This window comes from Protopterus annectens, chromosome 13.part0 (genome assembly GCF_019279795.1).
Source record: "Protopterus annectens isolate FY-2018-M chromosome 13.part0, PAN1.0, whole genome shotgun sequence".
NCBI classification, from domain to species: Eukaryota; Metazoa; Chordata; order Ceratodontiformes; family Protopteridae; genus Protopterus; species Protopterus annectens.
The window spans coordinates 468,754,703-468,773,300 of record NC_056747.1 but is presented as its reverse complement, the minus strand read 5'-3'; the positions used below and the strand labels follow the sequence as shown (position 1 = coordinate 468,773,300).

At 44.3% G+C, this 18,598-nt stretch overlaps 1 protein-coding gene across 1 annotated transcript in view; it reads right to left on the bottom strand.

Annotated features, from left to right (window-relative positions):
* Window positions 1-18,598, bottom strand: part of HIP1 (huntingtin interacting protein 1) — a 2,554,439-nt gene that overhangs the window by 2,153,965 nt on the left and 381,876 nt on the right. The window contains exon 2 of the mRNA XM_044054110.1: window positions 14,765-14,828. Coding sequence (XP_043910045.1) covers window positions 14,765-14,828 — 64 coding nt within the window. The remainder of the gene's footprint in view (window positions 1-14,764; window positions 14,829-18,598) is intronic.

The following is an 18,598-nucleotide window of genomic DNA, read 5'->3' as shown; positions in this document are numbered from 1 at the left end:
AGAAGGCACTCCCAAGCCCAGCCGAGAATCGAATGGGAGAACCTCTTGCTGAGGTAACAATGCTACCACTGTACCACCGCGGCATACATCTAAGGTATGTAAAGTATTTTCTCCTTTATTAGCAATATTTGGAAGGAAAACTGGTAAATTAATTTGTTGGTTCAAGTTAGATTCTGAAACTACTTTTAGGAAGAAATGAAGGGTTTTTTCTCAATGACACTGTTCTTATGAAAGATTAGGAAGGGAAATTTGCAAGAAAATGCCTCTATCTTCTAGTTGTCATTACAACTAAATACATGTGTCAGAACTAGTGTTTCATGAAAGAAGCTTGATATCCATAAATGCTGCTGGTTTGAAGGGTTTTTGGGTTAGAGACTGGAGTAAGATGTTAACGTCTCAGGAAGGAACTGGATCGCAAACTAGAGGTCTCAATAAAAAGATTCCTCTAAAGAAGACTTTGGTCACTGAGGGAAGCAATATAAGCATTATTGAGCCCCAAGTGAAAGTTTGAAATGGCTGATAACTGTACTTGAACTGTAGCGTAAGTTGACCCAGCCATGAATACAGTTACAAAAGAAACTGCAAAATTTCTGGTAGAGGAGCTGAAAATGGGTCCAGTACCTTAGAAAAAGCCCAGGTGGAAAAATGCTTCCATTTGCTTAAGTATTTTTGGTTGTGTTTCTTTGAGAGGAAGATGTGATATAAACTACTGGGGAAGAAAGTAGGTGATTTAGGAGATGCAGAAATGGATCCAGAACCCATTGTGGGTGAACTAGATGAGGCCAAAGAAAGGGGAACCATACTTGCGAGGCCAGAAGGCAGCAACGAGCATTACCCTGATCTTGCATTCCACAGCTATCATGAATGACCTTGTTGATAAGGGGAATTGGCAGGAATGCATATAGGAGACCTGGGGGCCAAGGAAGGACTACAGCATCTCTGGGTGACTGTGGAAATATGAGGGCGACGTAACCTCTGCACTTGTTTAGGTATGAAGCAAAAGGTCGCAGCAAGGTTGGCCCCAGTGGCTTAAAATCTTGATTAACATTGTTTTGTTGGGAGACCACTTGTGAGGCAATAGTATAGTTCTGCTCAATTTGTCCTCTAAGATGTTGGATGTCCCAGGTATGTACATTGCTACAAGAAAGCAGTTTGAAGACATCATCCACTGCCAAATTTTCATGTCTTCTCAGCAAAGTGGCTATGAGCATGTTCCACCCTGTTTGTTGATGTACCAAACCACTGACATTGTCTGAAGGTATGGCAATCACATTCTTGGGGCAGAAGGTCCTGAAATGCCTGCAACATAAGGAGGACCACCCTCAACTCCAAGATAATGATGTAAAAACTGGCCTCTATTGATGAACATATTTCCTGGAAGGTCTTCCCTTCGAAGTACCCCCAACCCAAGAAGGGAAGCGTCAGTGGTCACTTTGGCCGTGGGTGTTAGAGGAAGGAAAATGTCTGCTTTGAGTTACTTAACTACATTACTGAATGTGGCCTTTGCAGACCTAAGTTAGGTGCACGCTGATGTGGAAGAGATACAGTTTTTTTGACTACTGTACAACTAGTGTCTATTGCAGAACTCTCATGTGATACCTGGCTAAAGTAACCATCACTACAGAGGAAGCCATTACACATAGGAAGTACAAGATGAGTTGAGCTTATGGTCTGATGTTTTACCACCTGGTGAGCTACAGATCTTATTGATTTGACCCATGTTTAAGGAAGTTTTGCTATGTGATGAACTGTGCCTACGTGGCAACCTATGACGTCTATGGATTGCATAGGAGATAGCTTGCTCTTGTTGATGTTTACTAAAATGCCCGAGTGAGTTGTTAGATAAAATAGGAATGACTGATATCTCAGAAGAAGATGCCTGAAGATAGCAGGTAGAAGCCAGTCATCTACATATAGAAATACCTGGATCCCTTGTAGCTTGTGATAGGCTGTCACAGCCTCTGTTATCTTAGGTTCATAGGTAGCTTACTAGGCTATCGCCTCAAGGTCCTAAGTAAGCCTAGCCAACAAGGTTCCCTGGCTTACGCCACCCAAGAAAGTTAATTTCCTGTGCCCCTGTCGAGCAGACCCACAGAAGTGATGCCCGGGGTGTATTTCCTATTTCCCATCCCCTCATCAAGCTATTTCTTGAAGAGTGCTAATAAGGAACATTGCTTGACATAGATGGGTAGCTTGTTCCAGAGTATAGGAAGTTTCTGGGACAGAAATCTATCCCCTCCAGCATGCCCTGTTTATTATGGTGACAAGGTTTAGGTCCCAAGAGCATGTAGCTCTGAGGGATTGGGATTTCTTAAGGTGTAGCATGTCCAACAGTTCTGGGTTTAACACAGCTTTATATGTGAGGCAGAGATCATACTGGAAATAAATAAATAAATCTCCTCGGAGTAGGCGATATGCTACAGAGTAAAGCTGGAGTTTTCTGAGACGGTCAGTGTAGGGCATCTGTTTGAGGCCAGTAATCCTCTTTGTGAGGTACTTCTGTGGCCTTTCCAGCTGCTGAAGATGTCTTGTGAGGTATACTCCAAAAGGGGCTTTATACTCTATAATGGGTCTAATGAGTGCCGAGTAGAGGGGAACAATGACCTCTTTTTTTCCTGGATGAGAACCCTTTTGTGATAAGGTGTGCAACATAGAAGGATTTCCTGAATACTGTGGCGATGTGATTATCAAAGGAGAGACTACTGTCCACCTAGGTCCCAAGGTCTCATCACACATTCGGCGTTAGGTAGACTGCCGTTTATGTGGTAGTTCATGGGTACAGAGTTTTTACAAAAAGGGATGACAATGCACTTTTTGGCACTGAGCTTGAGGCCATGCCTCTGATACCAGGCATCTGTCTCAGTAAGACCCTTCTGTAGGATGTTCACATCATATTGGGACTCGACTATGGCTCCTAGTTTGCAGTTATCTGCAAACTTCATTAGCCAGAGGCCTTCTGTGTTTGGTATCTACTTCTTTGAAGTACAGGCTAACAGGAGAGGTCCCAGGACTGAACCCTGTGGTATTCTACTTGTCAAAGGTTTGAAGTCAGACTTAGAGTCTGCAACTTTTACAGTATGGGTTCTGTCAGTGAGCCAGTTGGCAACCCATCTTGTGATGTAGGGATTTATACCTAGTTTAGTGAGTTTAGCTATAATTTCAGAATGGGGGATGGTGTTGAAAGCCTTGGCGAGGTCAAAATAGGCTGTGTGAACCACCTTACCCTCGTCTACAGCTTTGGTGACTGCCTCAAAGAAGTCGATCAGGTTCAGAATGCATGATCTGCGTTTGACAAACTCGAACTGGGTGGGATCCAGAGTTTGGAGGTTACCAATGTCTTTGTTTATGTGTTCCATGATAAGTTCCATGGCCTTGCAGATCAGGCTCATCAGGCTAATAGGGCGATAGCTCCCAGGATCAGTGGTGGCTTCCCTTTGTGGAATGGGATAACTGGTGCTGTGCACCATTCAATGGGCACAAAGCCTGACATGAGACTATGATTGAACATGATGCTTAGGTGGGGAGCCACTTTCTTTCTGAAGTTCATGTAAAACGCAGCCTGGGATGTTGAATGGTCCCATGGATGCTGTGTTTTTGGTTTTAGAGTGTGCAGCTTTTACCTGCATAGATGTGATTACAGGGACACTGTTTTCTTCCTGTACAGATATAGGCCCTTTAGATGGTGATAGGGGGGTAAAGTTAGCACTGAACCGATCTGCCAGGATGTTGGCAGTATCAGTTGGTTCTGTAATTTTCGTGCCATTGTGCTGCAACTCAGAGTAGATCTGGGTGTTGCCATTGAGATTCTTGACATAGCTATAGAATGCTTTGTGGTTGCCCTTAGAATCAGTGACAATTTTGTTTTCGTAGCTAGCTTTGGAGGACCTTATAAGGGATCTCAGCTTCTTACTGAGGCTGACCAGGGAGCTCCTCCACTCATGGGATTTTACTCTCTTTTGCAACAGTTTCTTCCTTCTGTTGTACAGTTTGTTTATGGCAGGGGACCACCAAATTGCTTCCTTTTTTTTGGAGGATAGCACGATCCATGCACTCGTGTAAGTGCTTATAGATTGCATGTGTGTAGGATTCAGCAGTCGTAACTGTATTGTCCATCTGCATAGGTGTCATGAAGTTCATCACTTCTGTCTTAAGAAGCATGAAGTTGGCTTTGGAGAAATTTTTTACCGTGGTTTCCTTAATAGTGGGTGGGGGAGGGATACAGATATCTAGGGTGATTAGCTTATGGTCAGATGTGACCAACGAGGAGTTGATTTCAGGTGTGGAACAACGGTCACTCATGTTGGTAATGACTAGGTCTAGGATACTGTTGCCACTAGTAGGGGTGTGGATAAGTTGATCCAGGGCATTGGAATTTATGAATTCCAGAAAGCGTTAAGCGAAGGAGTTGGTACACGAGTAGTTTTCCCAGTTAATGGTGGGGTAGTTGAAATCGCTCATTATTAGGGTTTTGGATGAGCCCTAACATTTTCCAGTATATCAAGAAAAGAGGAGTGGGAATCCTGGGGCATGGTGGGGGATCTGTAGCAAGCTACAATTTGGATTGCAGTTTTGCACAGAGTTAGTTGCACTTGGATAACTTCGGATGCATTATGCTGCGCAACTAGCCTGGGTATGTGGATATCCTTAATGAATATGGTTACACTCCCGTCTTTGGTGTTCTGGTCCCAGTCAGATGGTCGAAATGTGTGGTATGAGTTATAGCCTGGTAATGCAGAGGTGCTCTCTAGAGCCTTGAACCAGGTCTCAGTTATTGCACAGATATCGATGTTCTCGATTTTAAGGAGTGCCTCAGGTGAGTGGATTTTGACATTTAGACTTCTAGCATTGAATAGCATTACCCTTAGTTTTTGCTTGCCTGCTCCTGTTACAGTGGTGAATTTGTCATTTGAAACTTGCCTAAAAAAGGCACTATAGGGGTGGCAAGAGCCTTAGCCAGTATCTGGAATCCCAGGGGAGACAGGTGCAGGCCATCTCTGGCAAAGCATCGTGGTCTGTTGACCATGTCGTCTCAGGCAGACAGATACTGGATCCCCTTAGAATGATACCAGAAGCTTAGCCAATTGTTGAAGTCAATCATTTTGTCCTTGTACTGTGGTATCATTCTGGGCGATGGCAGGATGCTACTCAGGGCTAGGGTCATACCTGCCTGGGCTACAAGATCGGAGAGCTCTTCCATGTCTCACTTCATGTAGTACAGGGAGGTACGTCTCAGGTCATTCACACCAACATGGACAATGACAGCGTCATATTTATACTTGTGGAGTGACCTGAGTGCGTGGGTTATATGGCGGATCCTGGCACCCGACAGGCAGCTGACAGTAATCTTCTCCTTGTTTAGCCTGGTGAGTGGGACATCAGTGTGCCTGACTATACAGTCACCTATGACTAGTGTGCTGGGTATGCTGGTTTGCCTTATGAGCTGTGGTTTACTGGCACATGGAGTCTGTGGGCTATGTGTCAACTGGGTTGTGTTGGGGGGTGGAGGCTGCTTGCGTTTCTGCTTTGGAGGTCTCTGTTGCTTGAGCAGATTATTATTGAGAGCCTCTGCGAATGTTTTTGTGTTTCTATGTGAGGATTTTGGTGGTGTAGGTTTAGTGGGACTGTGATAAGTGTGGTGTGGTGCAAGTGTTTACCTTCTCCTCTTGACTTTCAAGATCAGTCTTGGTTGGAGAGAGCTTTACCTCCAGTCTGGCTAGATATGTGCATCTCTCACAGGTTGTGGTGTTGGGTGGTAGGAGGAGAGGGTTGTCTGTGTACATGAGGCAATTGCTACATTGCCTCAAGATGCCCATATTCATCAGATAGACAGCAGAGAACACTGGGAGCTGAATCTTGGACATGCCTGAATAAAAAACTACTTTCCTCTAGACAAGTGAGGAAAGTGAGTATAAGAGCTGTTTTTCCCTAAGCAAGTGAGGAAAGTAAGTACAAAAACTGTTTTCCTATAGATAAAGAGGAAAGTTGAGTGCTGTAGTAATTTGTAGCTTATTTAGTGCTAACAACAAGTTCTGAACAAGTGCTGAGCACGAATAAGCAAATTCAAGTGCTAAAACTAAGAATCGGTACCTGGATCTTGTGGCAGATAGACTACCTAGTGCTTACCACTCCCACTGATATGCTAGAAGGCTTCCCTCCAACACAGAAATGCTGAGGGGGCTCAGAAGCATACAAGGAGTCCTGGAAACAGCAAATCTGTATCTGGACTAGACTAGTTACAGGAAAGGTGGGAAATGAGCGCAAACACTGGCTTTTAAACCAGAAGGTTGAAAGAGATGGAAAAACTGCCCAAACAGCCAATAAACTATCATTTCTGGGCCAGAAACCACTCTTGTGGTAGATAGGCTACCTAGTGCTTACCACTCCCACTGATAAGTTAAAAGGCTTCCCCCCAACACAAAAAGGCTTTGGGGGCTCAGAAGCTTACAATCTGTCTCTGGCCTAGCTTACAATCTGTCCCTGGCCTAGTACTCAAGTGTGGGGTCATTTACTGCACTGTTCTAACTTGTTGATACTTGTGAACCTCTGCTTTCCTTAACAAAACAAAAAAAAAACCAAAAAAATCTTGCTTTTTCCCCCACTTTTCTGAGATTTAAAAAAGTTCAGTTACAGATTTGCTGTTCTGAACTGTTTGTAAGTTTCTTGGAGGCCATTGTTTGCTTGGGCTAAAGGGAAGTCTCTGTGTTCATCAGTGGCAGTGATAAACATTGAGCAGCCTGCCCCTGAGGGAGTGGTTACTGCCTTGAAACTGTAGTTTTATTGGCCATTTTGGGTCAATTCCAAACTCCTTGATCTCCCTCTCTTAAAACCCTCTTTTGAGCGTTTTTGCGCATAGAGCAACATCGAGCAGCGCCGCCTAATTGGCTTTAAACTATTCCTGGCTCCACAAAGTCTGCTCTTCACTTTTTCCCTTAGAACTGCTCTATCTCTCAAATTAAGCACCATATTCTCATTCTAAGGCCCCTCACTGGTCCAAATAAGTAATCTTACAAGTTAGCACTAATAAACCATAAGCACTACTTACTCTTATACTCTCTACGATTACCGTGTCCCCTATTGGTCCGTTTTAATTCAGTTCCCTATATTACTCTAGCATGTCCAAAGGTCAGTCAATGGTTTACTCTCCAGTCCAGCTGGTGAATCTGGGAATTTTGAGGCAATGTTACAACTGTCTCATGTACACGGACAACCCTCTCCTCCTCCAAATAGGTTCAAATATATGTGAGAGATGCAACCATATAGCCAAACTGGAGGCTGAGCTGTCTCATCTCAAAACTTGGTGTAACCAGTCAGGAGGAGAAGGTAACCTCACACAACACAATTCCAGTATCACATAGTCCCACCACAACAGCGAACCAAACACATAAAAACACAAATACATACTCGGAGGCTCTAAATAAAAATCTATCTAAGCAACAGAGACCTCCAAAGCAGACATCCAAGCAAACGCTACCCCAAAACAAAACACGTACAACACATAGCACACAAAGTCAGTGTGCCAAGCAGTCACAGCCCTTAAGGCTGAATAACACACCGGATACTCTTGTAATAGGTGACTCTATTGTCAGACACACTGACGTCCCGCTCACCAGGCTGAATAAAGAGAAGGTCACAGTGAGCTGCCTGTTGGGCGCTAGGATCAGCCACATAACGCAAGCACTCAGGTCACTCCAAAGCAAATACAAATATGACTCAGTCATTGTACATGCTGGCGTGAATGACCTGAGACGTACCTCCCTCGACTACATGAAAAGAGACATAGAGGAGCTCTCTGATCATGTAGCCCAGGCCGGTACGACCCTGACCTTGAGCAGCATCTTACCCTCATCTAGAATGATGCCACAGTATAAAGACAAAATGATCGATTTTAACAATTGGCTACAATTTTGGTGTTATTCAAAGGGGATCCAGTGTTTGTCAGCCTGGGATGACATGCTCGACAAGCCACGTTGCTTCGCTAGGGACGGCTTGCACCTGTCACCCCCGGGCTTTCGGATATTGGCAAAGGCTCTTGCCATCTCCATAGTGCCTTTTTTAGGCAAGGCTCAAAAGTCAAACCCACCTCCATAGACAGCACAAGGAACAAGAAACTAAGGGTAATGCTGCTAAACGCCAGAAGTCTTAACCTCAAGATGCACGCACTCGAAGCTCTCCTCAGTATGGAGAACATCGATATCTGTGCAGTGACAGAAACCTGGTTCAAGGCTCCAGAGAGCACCCCAGCACTACCAGGTTATACCTCATATCATGCTTTTCGGCCCCAAAACCCAGACCGAACCACAAAAGGAGGGGGAGTTTCCATACTTATCAAGGATATCCACACCTCCAGGTTAGTGGCATTGCACAAAGTATCGGAGACCATCCATGTGCAACTGTCAATGGGCAAGACTGCTTTTCAGTTTATAGCATCCTACAGACCACCCTCTCCGAATCCCACTCAGCTTTCCTGAAAACATTGGAGAACATGAAGATCTCTCCGAACACCATTATATTGGGCGACTTCAACTACCCAAAGACTGGGAGCATTACTCAAGCCCCAGCACCTTAGCCCAAAGGTTCCTGGAATATATAAACTCAAATGCTATGGAACAACTAGTCACCACTCCCACAAGAGGGGATAACATACTAGACCTGATCATTACCAACATGGGGACTCTATGCTCCATACCATAAGTATATCCCTCATTGGTAAGATCAGACCATAAATTAATTTCACTAGATATCCACATCCCGACCCCAGCCCCAGCCCAGAAAACCACAGTGAAAAACTTCTCAAAAGCGAACTTCACACTTCTCAAAACCAAAGTGGAATCCTTCAAGGCCCCAGGGCCAGTGGAAACTACGGCCCAAACTGCAGAATCCTATATAAACACATTCTACGGACATCTCCAGGAATGCATGGATCATGCTATCCCAAACAAAATCCAGACCCAATCATCCAAAGGCAGGCGTCCAGTCTGGTGGACCCCAGCCATAAATAAACTGTACAACAGAAGGAGGAAGCTACTACATGATAGAGCAAAATCCCTAAAAGGGAAGGCATCTCTGATCAGTACTAGCAAAAAATTACGATCCCTCATGAAATCCTCCAAGGCCAGCTTCGAGAGAAAAACTGCACAGGACACTAAAGACAATCATAAGGCTTTTTTCAGTTATGGTAGGAACCTGGAATGCAACTCCCAGACTTGTTCTGAGTTGCTTCTAAACAACAAAAAAATACACTGAACCCACAGACATCGCCAATATCCTGACAGACAGGTTCAGTGCAAACGACTCAACCCCCCCCCCCCCAAAAGAGCAAGTATCTATCCCGGCAGAGTGCAGCCTCCCAAACATCTCTGATGCTCAGGTGAAGGCTGCCCTTTCCAAAGCAAAAAACACTGCTTCCATGGGACCAGATGGCGTCCCGGGTTGCGTCCTACATGAACTCCAAGAAGAACTAATCCCTCAAGTAAAACTGCTGTACAATCTCAGCCTCGCTACAGGATATGTGCCCAAAGAATGGCGTACAGAAACAGTGGTCCCACTCCACAAAGGTGGTGCCTCTACGGACCCTGGAAACTATCGCCCCATAAGCCTGACTAGCCTAGTCTGCAAGGCTATGGAGAGGATCATCATGGAACTCATAAACAAAGACATTGGGGACCTACAGACACTAGATCCTACCCAATTTGGCGTCAAGGGCAGATCCTGCCTTTTGAACCTGGTCGACTTCTTCGAAACAGTCATCAAGGCCATAGATGAAGGGAAGGTAGTCCACACAGCCTATCTGGACCTCGCAAAGGCATTTGACACAATACCCCACTCGGGCATCATAGATAAGCTATCCAGCCTAAATATAAACCCCTATGTCACAAGATGGGTCGCAAACTGGCTCAAAGACAGAACCCACAGAGTCAGAGTTGCTGGAGCCATGTCAGACTCGAAACCGGTCACAAGTGGCGTCCCACAAGGTTCTGTCCTGGGACCTCTCTTGTTCGGTATTTTCTTTTCTGAGGTACAGGCCAACGTGGGAGGACTATGGCTCACCAAGTTTGCAGATGACTGCAAACTGGGTGCCATAATCGACTCTCCAGCTGACACAAATATCCTTCAAAAAGGTCTCGCAGAGACGGATAACTGGTGCCAGAGCCATGGTCTAAAGCTAAATGCCAAAAAGTGTATAGTCATACCCTTTGGCAAAAACAATGTGCCCACAAATTACCACATAGGTGGTAACCCATTAAGTACAGAGAAAGTAATTAGGGATCTGGGGACCCAAGTTGATAGCAATCTCTCCTTTGACAACCACATTGCCAAAGTGGTTAGAAAGACCTTCTACATAGCCCACCTCATCATGAAAGGATTCACATCTAGATCAAGAGAGGTAATCGTGCCCCTTTATTCATCCCTCATCAGGCCCATCATAGAATACATTTGGGATGTACCTTACCCGACACCTGCAGCAATTAGAAAGACCCCAAAAGTACCTCACCAGGAGGATCAAGGGACTCAAACAGATGCCATATGCTGCTCGGTTAAAAAAACTCCAGCTCTACTCAGTTGCATACCGCCTACTTCGAGGCGATCTATGTCTGACATATAAAGCTATGTCCTACCCAGAATTAATGGACATGCTCCACCTCAGTAAATCTAAATCCCCTAGAGACACACGCTCGAGGGACTTGAACCTCAGCACAGAAATAAATAGAACATGCTGGAGGGACAGATTCATAACCCAGAGGCTCCCTTCGCTCTGGAACAGAATTCCAATTCATGTTAGGCAGAGCACCTCACTGACTCTCTTCAAGAAGAATCTTGATGAGTGGATGGGGGATCGTAGGTTTGTCCCGGGGATTACTTCCGTATCACTATTAGACAGAGGCACAGTAAACTAAACTTTAAAAAGGGCACAGTATACTCAAATCAAGGGGTGGCATAAACCAAACACAATCGGGCTAGGCTTATAAATGCCCCAGGGCAGATAGCCTAGTATGAACCTATGAACCTATGAAACAGCCTTGGATACCACAAATCTGTATCTGGACTAGACTAGTCACAGAAAAGGTGGGAAACAAGTGCAAATGCAGGCTTTTAAACCAGAAAGTTGAAAGAGATGGAAAAAACTGCCCAAAGAGCCAATAAACTACAATTTCTGGGCCAGAATCCACTCTTGTGGTAGATAGGCTACCTAGTGCTTACCACTCCCACTGATAAGCTAGAAGGCTTCCCTCCAACACAAAAAGGCTTTGGGGGCGCAGAAGCTTACAAACAGTCCCGGTTACAGCAAACCTGTATCTGGACTAATCTAGTTACAAGAAAGGCAAGAAACAAGCTTAGAAAATTTTTTTTTGGAAAGTGGAAAGGGAGAAAGGAGAAACAGAAGATAATTCAAAATTAAGGACCTAAGTGGCTTGCACTTCACAAATATTTTCTCTGTATTAGCTAGGATGAGCCAGTGACACTAGACTGGAATAGAGCTGAAATAGAGCTGAACAGATGGGAATGGTAGGAGAGTCTGAAGTCAAAATATGATCTCAATGTACTCGGTTGAGTGAGCAAATGAGACAGACCCAGGAGGAGTGTTCAAACACAAATTTACAGGAAGGGCAGGCACTTCCAAAGCCAACAAGATTAATACCACAACAAGAACAGGGAGGGCGGGTGGAAAACTAACTGCAGAGATAGAGAGAGACCACAGTATTCTACGAAACAATTAAATAGAAAAATAAATAACTACAGAGAGACACAGACAAATGAAACAATTAAATACACAGAAAAATAAAATAAAACACAGTACAATCTTTAACACTGCAAGTTTGTACTTAACTCAGCTAGTAATGCAGTTGATTGTAGGTATGTAGCAGAAGCCAAACAACTCAGATATTGAGCAGTAATCTTGGTAAACATCCAGGGAGGTGTGCTGAGACAGAATTGCAGCACTCTAAACTGATACTGGCTAGCTTCCAGTCAGAAAAAAAAAGAAACTGTTGGGATTGCCACTGGTTCTTTGTATGACAATAGGTGTTTACAAATTGACAGAGCACATCCAAATGTCCTTCTTCAGCAGAGGTAAAATGGACTGTACCTTGACCATCCAAGAATTTTGTATGTTTTACATACTTATCTGGACTGCAGAGATCCAATATTGGTCCGAGGGTTCCTGTCTTTTTTGGAACTAAACAGAACCATGAATAGACTCCAGATCTTCACTGGTCTTGGGCGGACTGACTGGATGACTCTTGTCCAGCAACTTTACAAGCTCTGGTTCTGCAGACTTCAAATGATTGGGTGGAGTATTGGGAATATTTCGAGTTATCTTTGGGGGTTCTGATAAATGCGCTGTATAACCTCTGGTAACAATCCCTAGCATCCAAGAATTGGTAGTTATAACTTGCCAGGCTAAAGGATGTAAGCAGAAGCACTCCCAACCGTCTCCAGAGTGCAGTAGTCATGCAAATATTCAGGGACGCTAAAAGGTTTCTCTGTGAAAGTCCATGGAAACCTTGGTGTTGCAGACTACCTCTGCCTCAAAGGTGACATCCCATGTGGTTGCTTCCATCTCTGCCTCCATGAGGCCTATCCCCAGTAGTATCCAGATGAAAACCTTGATATTTTTTTGAACCATATTTTTCTTCCTCCTCTTTGATTCCTAGTGAAAGATCTCTGAGGAGTTGAAAAATGGTTTCTAACAGCAGACAAGGTCTTACCATCATGCTCACTCCTGGTAAGAGTTTCCTTGACTTTTAGTTCAAATAAAGTGGAACCATCATGGGGCATTTATGAATGACATCTCAAAGCTTTGTGTGGAGTTGCAGAGCCGCATTCAGACATGACGTTGCACGGTAATACCTGTGCCGGCTGCTCGGGCTGTGCCTGCTTCCTTGGATAGCTAACATTCAAGGATGACAGCAGGATAAATAACTAATTACCTAGGATTTCTGGCTATCCGAAGGTAAGTTACCCGCCAGAGAATGTGATAGCTCCTTGATCAAATTCCTCTGGAAATGTGTCAAATGTGCCATAAGGTTCAGCGTGTGAAGAGAAAACATGGCTGAAACTTAAGTTTGTTTCCCTAGTCTGCCCAACACGCTTGACTCCATGTTAAGGGGATGAATAGAGGAACTTTATTTGGACAGTTCCTTTTTAGTGGCTGCTGTTATCATCATGGCATCTACAGGGGGACCCTTGGCCCAATGTTTTCTTTCTTTGGGGCAACTAGAATTCAAGCATGTCTCCAAAGGGTCTTGGGGAACCTTCTCCTTCATCCAAGTCAGTGTTTTCTGTGACTGACTCAGGACAGGAGTAAATATGTTTCCTATTCAAAGTCCTATGCCAAGAATGTGCCTTGGGACGTCTGAAGATATACTATAGTTGGAAGTGGAGCTCGAATGCAGAGTGGTCTTGAAGCTTATAGGTTCCATCTCTGTCCCTATCTACCAGAATGAGAGGAAGTAACAGCAGTCTTTAGAGGGAGTTTGGATGGATCCAAATTCTGAGTGTGTACCAGTCATCTTGGTTCAGCCAAGGCCCTCTCAGTGGCCTTGAAAGCAGGCTCAGACAATGGAACCAAGAAGAGTCACTTAAAAGGGCAGAATCGTTAGCTATCTCGACTCCAAGGGCTGACGACTCTGAGGAGCACTTTGGAACAGAGTTGTCAAGGGATGAAGCACTGAGCAATAGGGACGTCTCCAAAAAAATTTTGGGGTCAACTCTACAATCGGTGCTGTGATCCCACTGCTCTGGCTTCAGGACTTCACTAGCTTTCTATGCCTAGGCATTATGTCTGGAGTTTATTAAACAAATAGGGAATGGAAGTAGATTGTCAAGCCTTTCTTCATTATCACAAACATGTACCCCACACACATCTATGGGTAATTCTTCAATTCACCCAACATATTTTTTTGGGAAGGGGGAGGATACTGATGCACAAGAACAAAGGGAGGACATGTAAACTTTACACAGAAAGTACCCCAGATAAGAACAATTTCATTGGCGAGTATTGCAGGCCATTTTAAACTTGGCCAGTTTCCCTTTTGATGCTTGAACTAATCTATCCTGTTTGGTGTCAGATTGACCTTACCTATCCCATGGCTAATAATTATGTTACCCCTAGTGAGAATAACTTGGAGAAATCCATACAGTCTGGCAAACATTGCTCCTATTTCTCTGCATTGAAACAGCAGGTTCTGAAATAAGCCTCTGAAGTTTAGTGTACCCCTGCAAATGATCCTCACAAAAGCAAACAATACAGAAAATAAAGTCATGGCAAGCTTCTAATCTCACTCTCTACATGATCTAACACAATATCAGACCAGAATCAAACAAGAGAGCCTCTTGCTTTAAGGTGACAATGCTACCCATTACACCACTCTGTTGCCCAGTTTGCAGGAATACAATTGCCAAAACAGGGTCTGAGTTAACAAAAGGGGTGGTAACCTAAATCATCTTGCATGCACCTTGCATATACCTGGATTTAATACCATAACACAGTCAATAATTATGCAGCACTTTGAGGAGTATTTTTTCCCGGGTCTATTCTTCAGGGTCAGGTAACCAGAGGAGCTTAATTTGCAGCTAAAAATATGAATCAAGTAAAAGGCAAGCTCAAGCACAAAAGAAAATCAACAAACAATATAAAAAGACAAAGTTAATCAACAGAAATGTGGTATTTGACAGAAGTAACCCCTCTTGCAAACCACAGATGACCTTTACTTCGCAATCAGAAGTGTTGGAATTTGCATTGCACACAGACTGGAAAGGATATTTCTTGCATGCTTCTCTTTGACAGCCACTTCTTGTGTATTGATGGCCTTGTTAATGCTAACAGTCTGCAAAAAGGAAAAATGAAAATAAAATCAAAGTCTGTCCTCAAGTAAATTTCTGAGAAGAAATGAGTCTGCAGAAACATTAGTTAATACAAGATAAAACAAAGGATTCAAGATATGTACTTCTATATGACATGACTGACGCACATCTGAAGACATACTGTTGGGGAAGCCCCAATCTCCCTAATACAATTCAGATGCTTCCCCCACCCCTAACTAAATATAATTCACAACAAAGTTGCAATAAAGACTAAAAAGAAAGTGTGGCAACATTTAAGGAATCATGTCGAGTCAAACAATTTGATTATAACAGTTCTGCTTGCATTCCAATATGAAAAACCTGTTCAAACATGACACTTCGCTTAGCTCCTGCTCTACAAAGTAGTCCTTGTCAGAACTTTGAATCATACAGAGTGATGAGGAATGTGAAGAATGGGGATCCCCTCCTACCTGAAGTCATTATCTGTGTACTAAGCTACTGTAACAGCATTTATGTTCTCACCTGTTCTCACCCTCAGGACACGGGTTAGCATTGCTAACACTATGTTTAAAACAGCCAAGTGGGCAAACAGAATGCAATATGAAGTGAACTGTTCTCTTGTTCTGGAGTTGGACTGTAATGACAAGAACTAGAAGTGCATCCAAAAAATTTAAATATATACAAATATATATTTTAGGTAGGGGCAGCCACTTTTCAAAATGCAAAAAGTACAGTTGTGTACAGTTAACATAAATGTAGATGTTCAAGTGTATTCACTGTTGCAGTCATCACATTTGGGTTATCTGCCTGCAGGTAGCCCTCAGCCTGCCAGAATCTTTGGATTTCTGTGTCGGATGCTGTTGCTTTTTCCATGACGTCAGGTCTTCAGGGGTATAAAACATGCAGCCGACACCATTACATCAGTTTTTCTTGCCCCAGATGCAGGTGCCCCCACAATAGGAGGCAATTATATGGTATGGAACACCCCCCCCCCAGCAAAAAGCAAATACACATGATATAGTATATGCCAAACAAGGAGGAAAGATAAAAGTCAAGAGAAGTCAGGGGGCTGGAGGGAGGGTAACCAGGACTGCAACAGTGAATACACTCTAACATCTACATTTATGGTAAGTGTACAATTGTACTATGTTCTTCGTGTTTCACTGTTGCAGTCATCACATTTGGGTTGATTCCCAAACCTAAGGAAGGGTGGAGGTAGTTAAAGAGCATTAGGGCTAGCAATAACGCCCTGTAAGACTGGTGTGGCAAATCCAGCTCTGGATTTAGAAAAAATAGGCAGGTGGTAATGGTTGGTGAAAGTATATACAGAGCTACAGACATTGCAGCTTCCAGGATGTCCCTGGTAGGGACTCCTCTGAGAAATGCAGTAGAGGTAGATGCAGCCCTGGTGGAATGTGTTCTTATCCCCTGTGGGGTAGGTTTTCCATGGTGTTTGTAGCAGAAATGGATGCAATGTGCGATCCATTTGGAAATAGTTTGCTTTGAAATGGCCTTCCCCTCTGCCCCTGCAGCAAAGCTAACTAGCAGCTGGTCAGATTTTCTGAGAGGCTAAGTCCTGTCCAAATAGAATCTAAGCTGTGTGTGTACGTCCAGAGAATGTAGTATCCTTCCCCTTTATTCTGAGGATTAGGGAAAAAAAGTAGGCAAATGAATGGACTGGTTTAGAGCCACACTAGACACCACCTTGGGCATAAAGGATGGATTAATCCTGAGGGAAACCCTGTCCACATGGAAGATAATAAGAAGTTATGTACCTACCATAACGTTCCATGTTAGTTGTCTTCTTCCCGCCTTCTTTCTTGCTGGTTGGGTTCGGAGCCAACCATCGGCTCTGACTCGGCCATTTTCTAAAGCTCGAGAGCTACTTACTGGCTCGAGGCCTCCCTTTATCCCACAATGCCTGGCGCTAGACCCCCAGATCTCGTTTGGAAGACCTACCACCATAATAATACAATTGTAGGACAAACTGTCCCTATAACAAGACTTCAGCTACAGGGCTGAAGAAAAGGGTAGAGGACATAAAACGGTAAAGACTCGGCCAGTGATGAGACTGGTAGGAGAACTCTTCTCGGTCCATCTAGGCTAGGGGGATGGAGGGTGGGACGCAAGAAAGAAGGCGAGAAGAAGACAACTAACATGGAACGTTATGGTAGGTACATAACTTCTTAATGTTAAGTTGTCTCTCTCGCCTTCATTCTTGCTGGTTGGGACAGCATCCCTAGCACCTTAGTCCTGGGTGGCTCATCGGAACAGACTCTTGAGCACAGTGGAACCAAAATCAGCTCTGCTCCTAGAGGCCAGATCCAATTTATAATGTGAAATGAAGGTATGAGGGGTGGCCGCTGCACAAATGGCTTCCATTTTTAGTCTTGCTTGAAAGGCTACCGATGTAGCTAAAGCCCTAGTAGAGTGGCCTTTAGGTTTAGCAGGGAGTTCTTTATGCCTCAACTGATAAATAAGGGTAATAATAGAGGACAACCACCTGGATAGAGTTACTTTGGACACTGGTTGACCCTGCTTACCCTCTGCATAGGACAGGAAGAGTTGATCTGATTTCCTTATTTGCTCAGTCCTATGCAAATAGAAATGTAATTGCCTATGAACGTCCAACTGGTGTAATTTGTGTTCAGATTTGTTGGAATAATTTGGAAAAAAGACTGGTAGATCTATGGATTGATTCAAATTGTTCTCAGAGGGGACCTTAGGAAGGAACGAAGGATTAGTCCTGAGTGAAACTCTATCCTTATGGAAAACTAGATAAGGAGGACGAACACAAAGGGCTTGAAGTTCAGAAACTCTCCTCGCTGAAGTAATGGCCACCAAAAAGAGTGTTTTCCAAGTAAGCAATTTCAAGGAACAGGAAGCTGCCGGTTCAAAGGGAGGAAGCATCAAGGAAGCTAGGATCAAATTTAAGTCCCAGGGAGGCGGGGGATCCCTGACTGGAGGCCTGAGCAAGATTGTTCCTTTCAGAAAGGCTTTGCAAAGCTTATGGGACATGATGCTCTTCTCTGACATGCCTGTATGGAAATTAGATATTGCCGCTAATTGAACTCTAATGGTGGCCGACGAGGAGCCCACTTGAAAAAGTTCTGCTAAGAAGTCCAGAACGTTATGGACAGGGGCCGTAAAGGGATCAATATTTCTAGCCTCTGCCCAGAAAGGGAAACGTTTCCACTTACTAGCATAAGTCTTCCTGGTTGTAGGTTTGTGCGAGGAAAGGATAATCTTATGCACTGAATTGGAAATACTGGGAAGCCTGGCTAGGGTTGGAAATGGAGCAACCAAGCAGTGAGGTTGAGAGACTGAAGAGACTGATGCAGCCTGCCCGACTGATGGATCAGGAGGTCCGGAACTGGGTCCAGATTCTATGGCTGTTCTAGAAGGTGATGATGCAGGAATGGGAACCAGATTTGTCGAGGCCAATAGGGAGCAATGAGGACCATTCTGCAACCCAGCACGGTAGCTTTCTGAATCAGTTTGGGGATTAGTGGGTGGGAATGCATACAGAAGTCCCTAGGGCCAATCGTGAACTAGAGCGTCTCTGGGGGAGTGTCCGGAAAGAGAGTGAAGAAACTGTCGCACTTGCTGTTGAGAGGAGTTGCGAAAAGGTCGCAGCAAGGCTGACCCCATTTGCGGACGATTCTGTCCGCTACTGTCCTGTTGAGAGACCACTTGTGAGGCATGAGAATAGCTCTGCTTAGCCTGTCCACTATGACGCTGGACTTCCCAGGGATGTGCGTCGCCATCAGAAACCGTTGAGAGGAGATCGCCC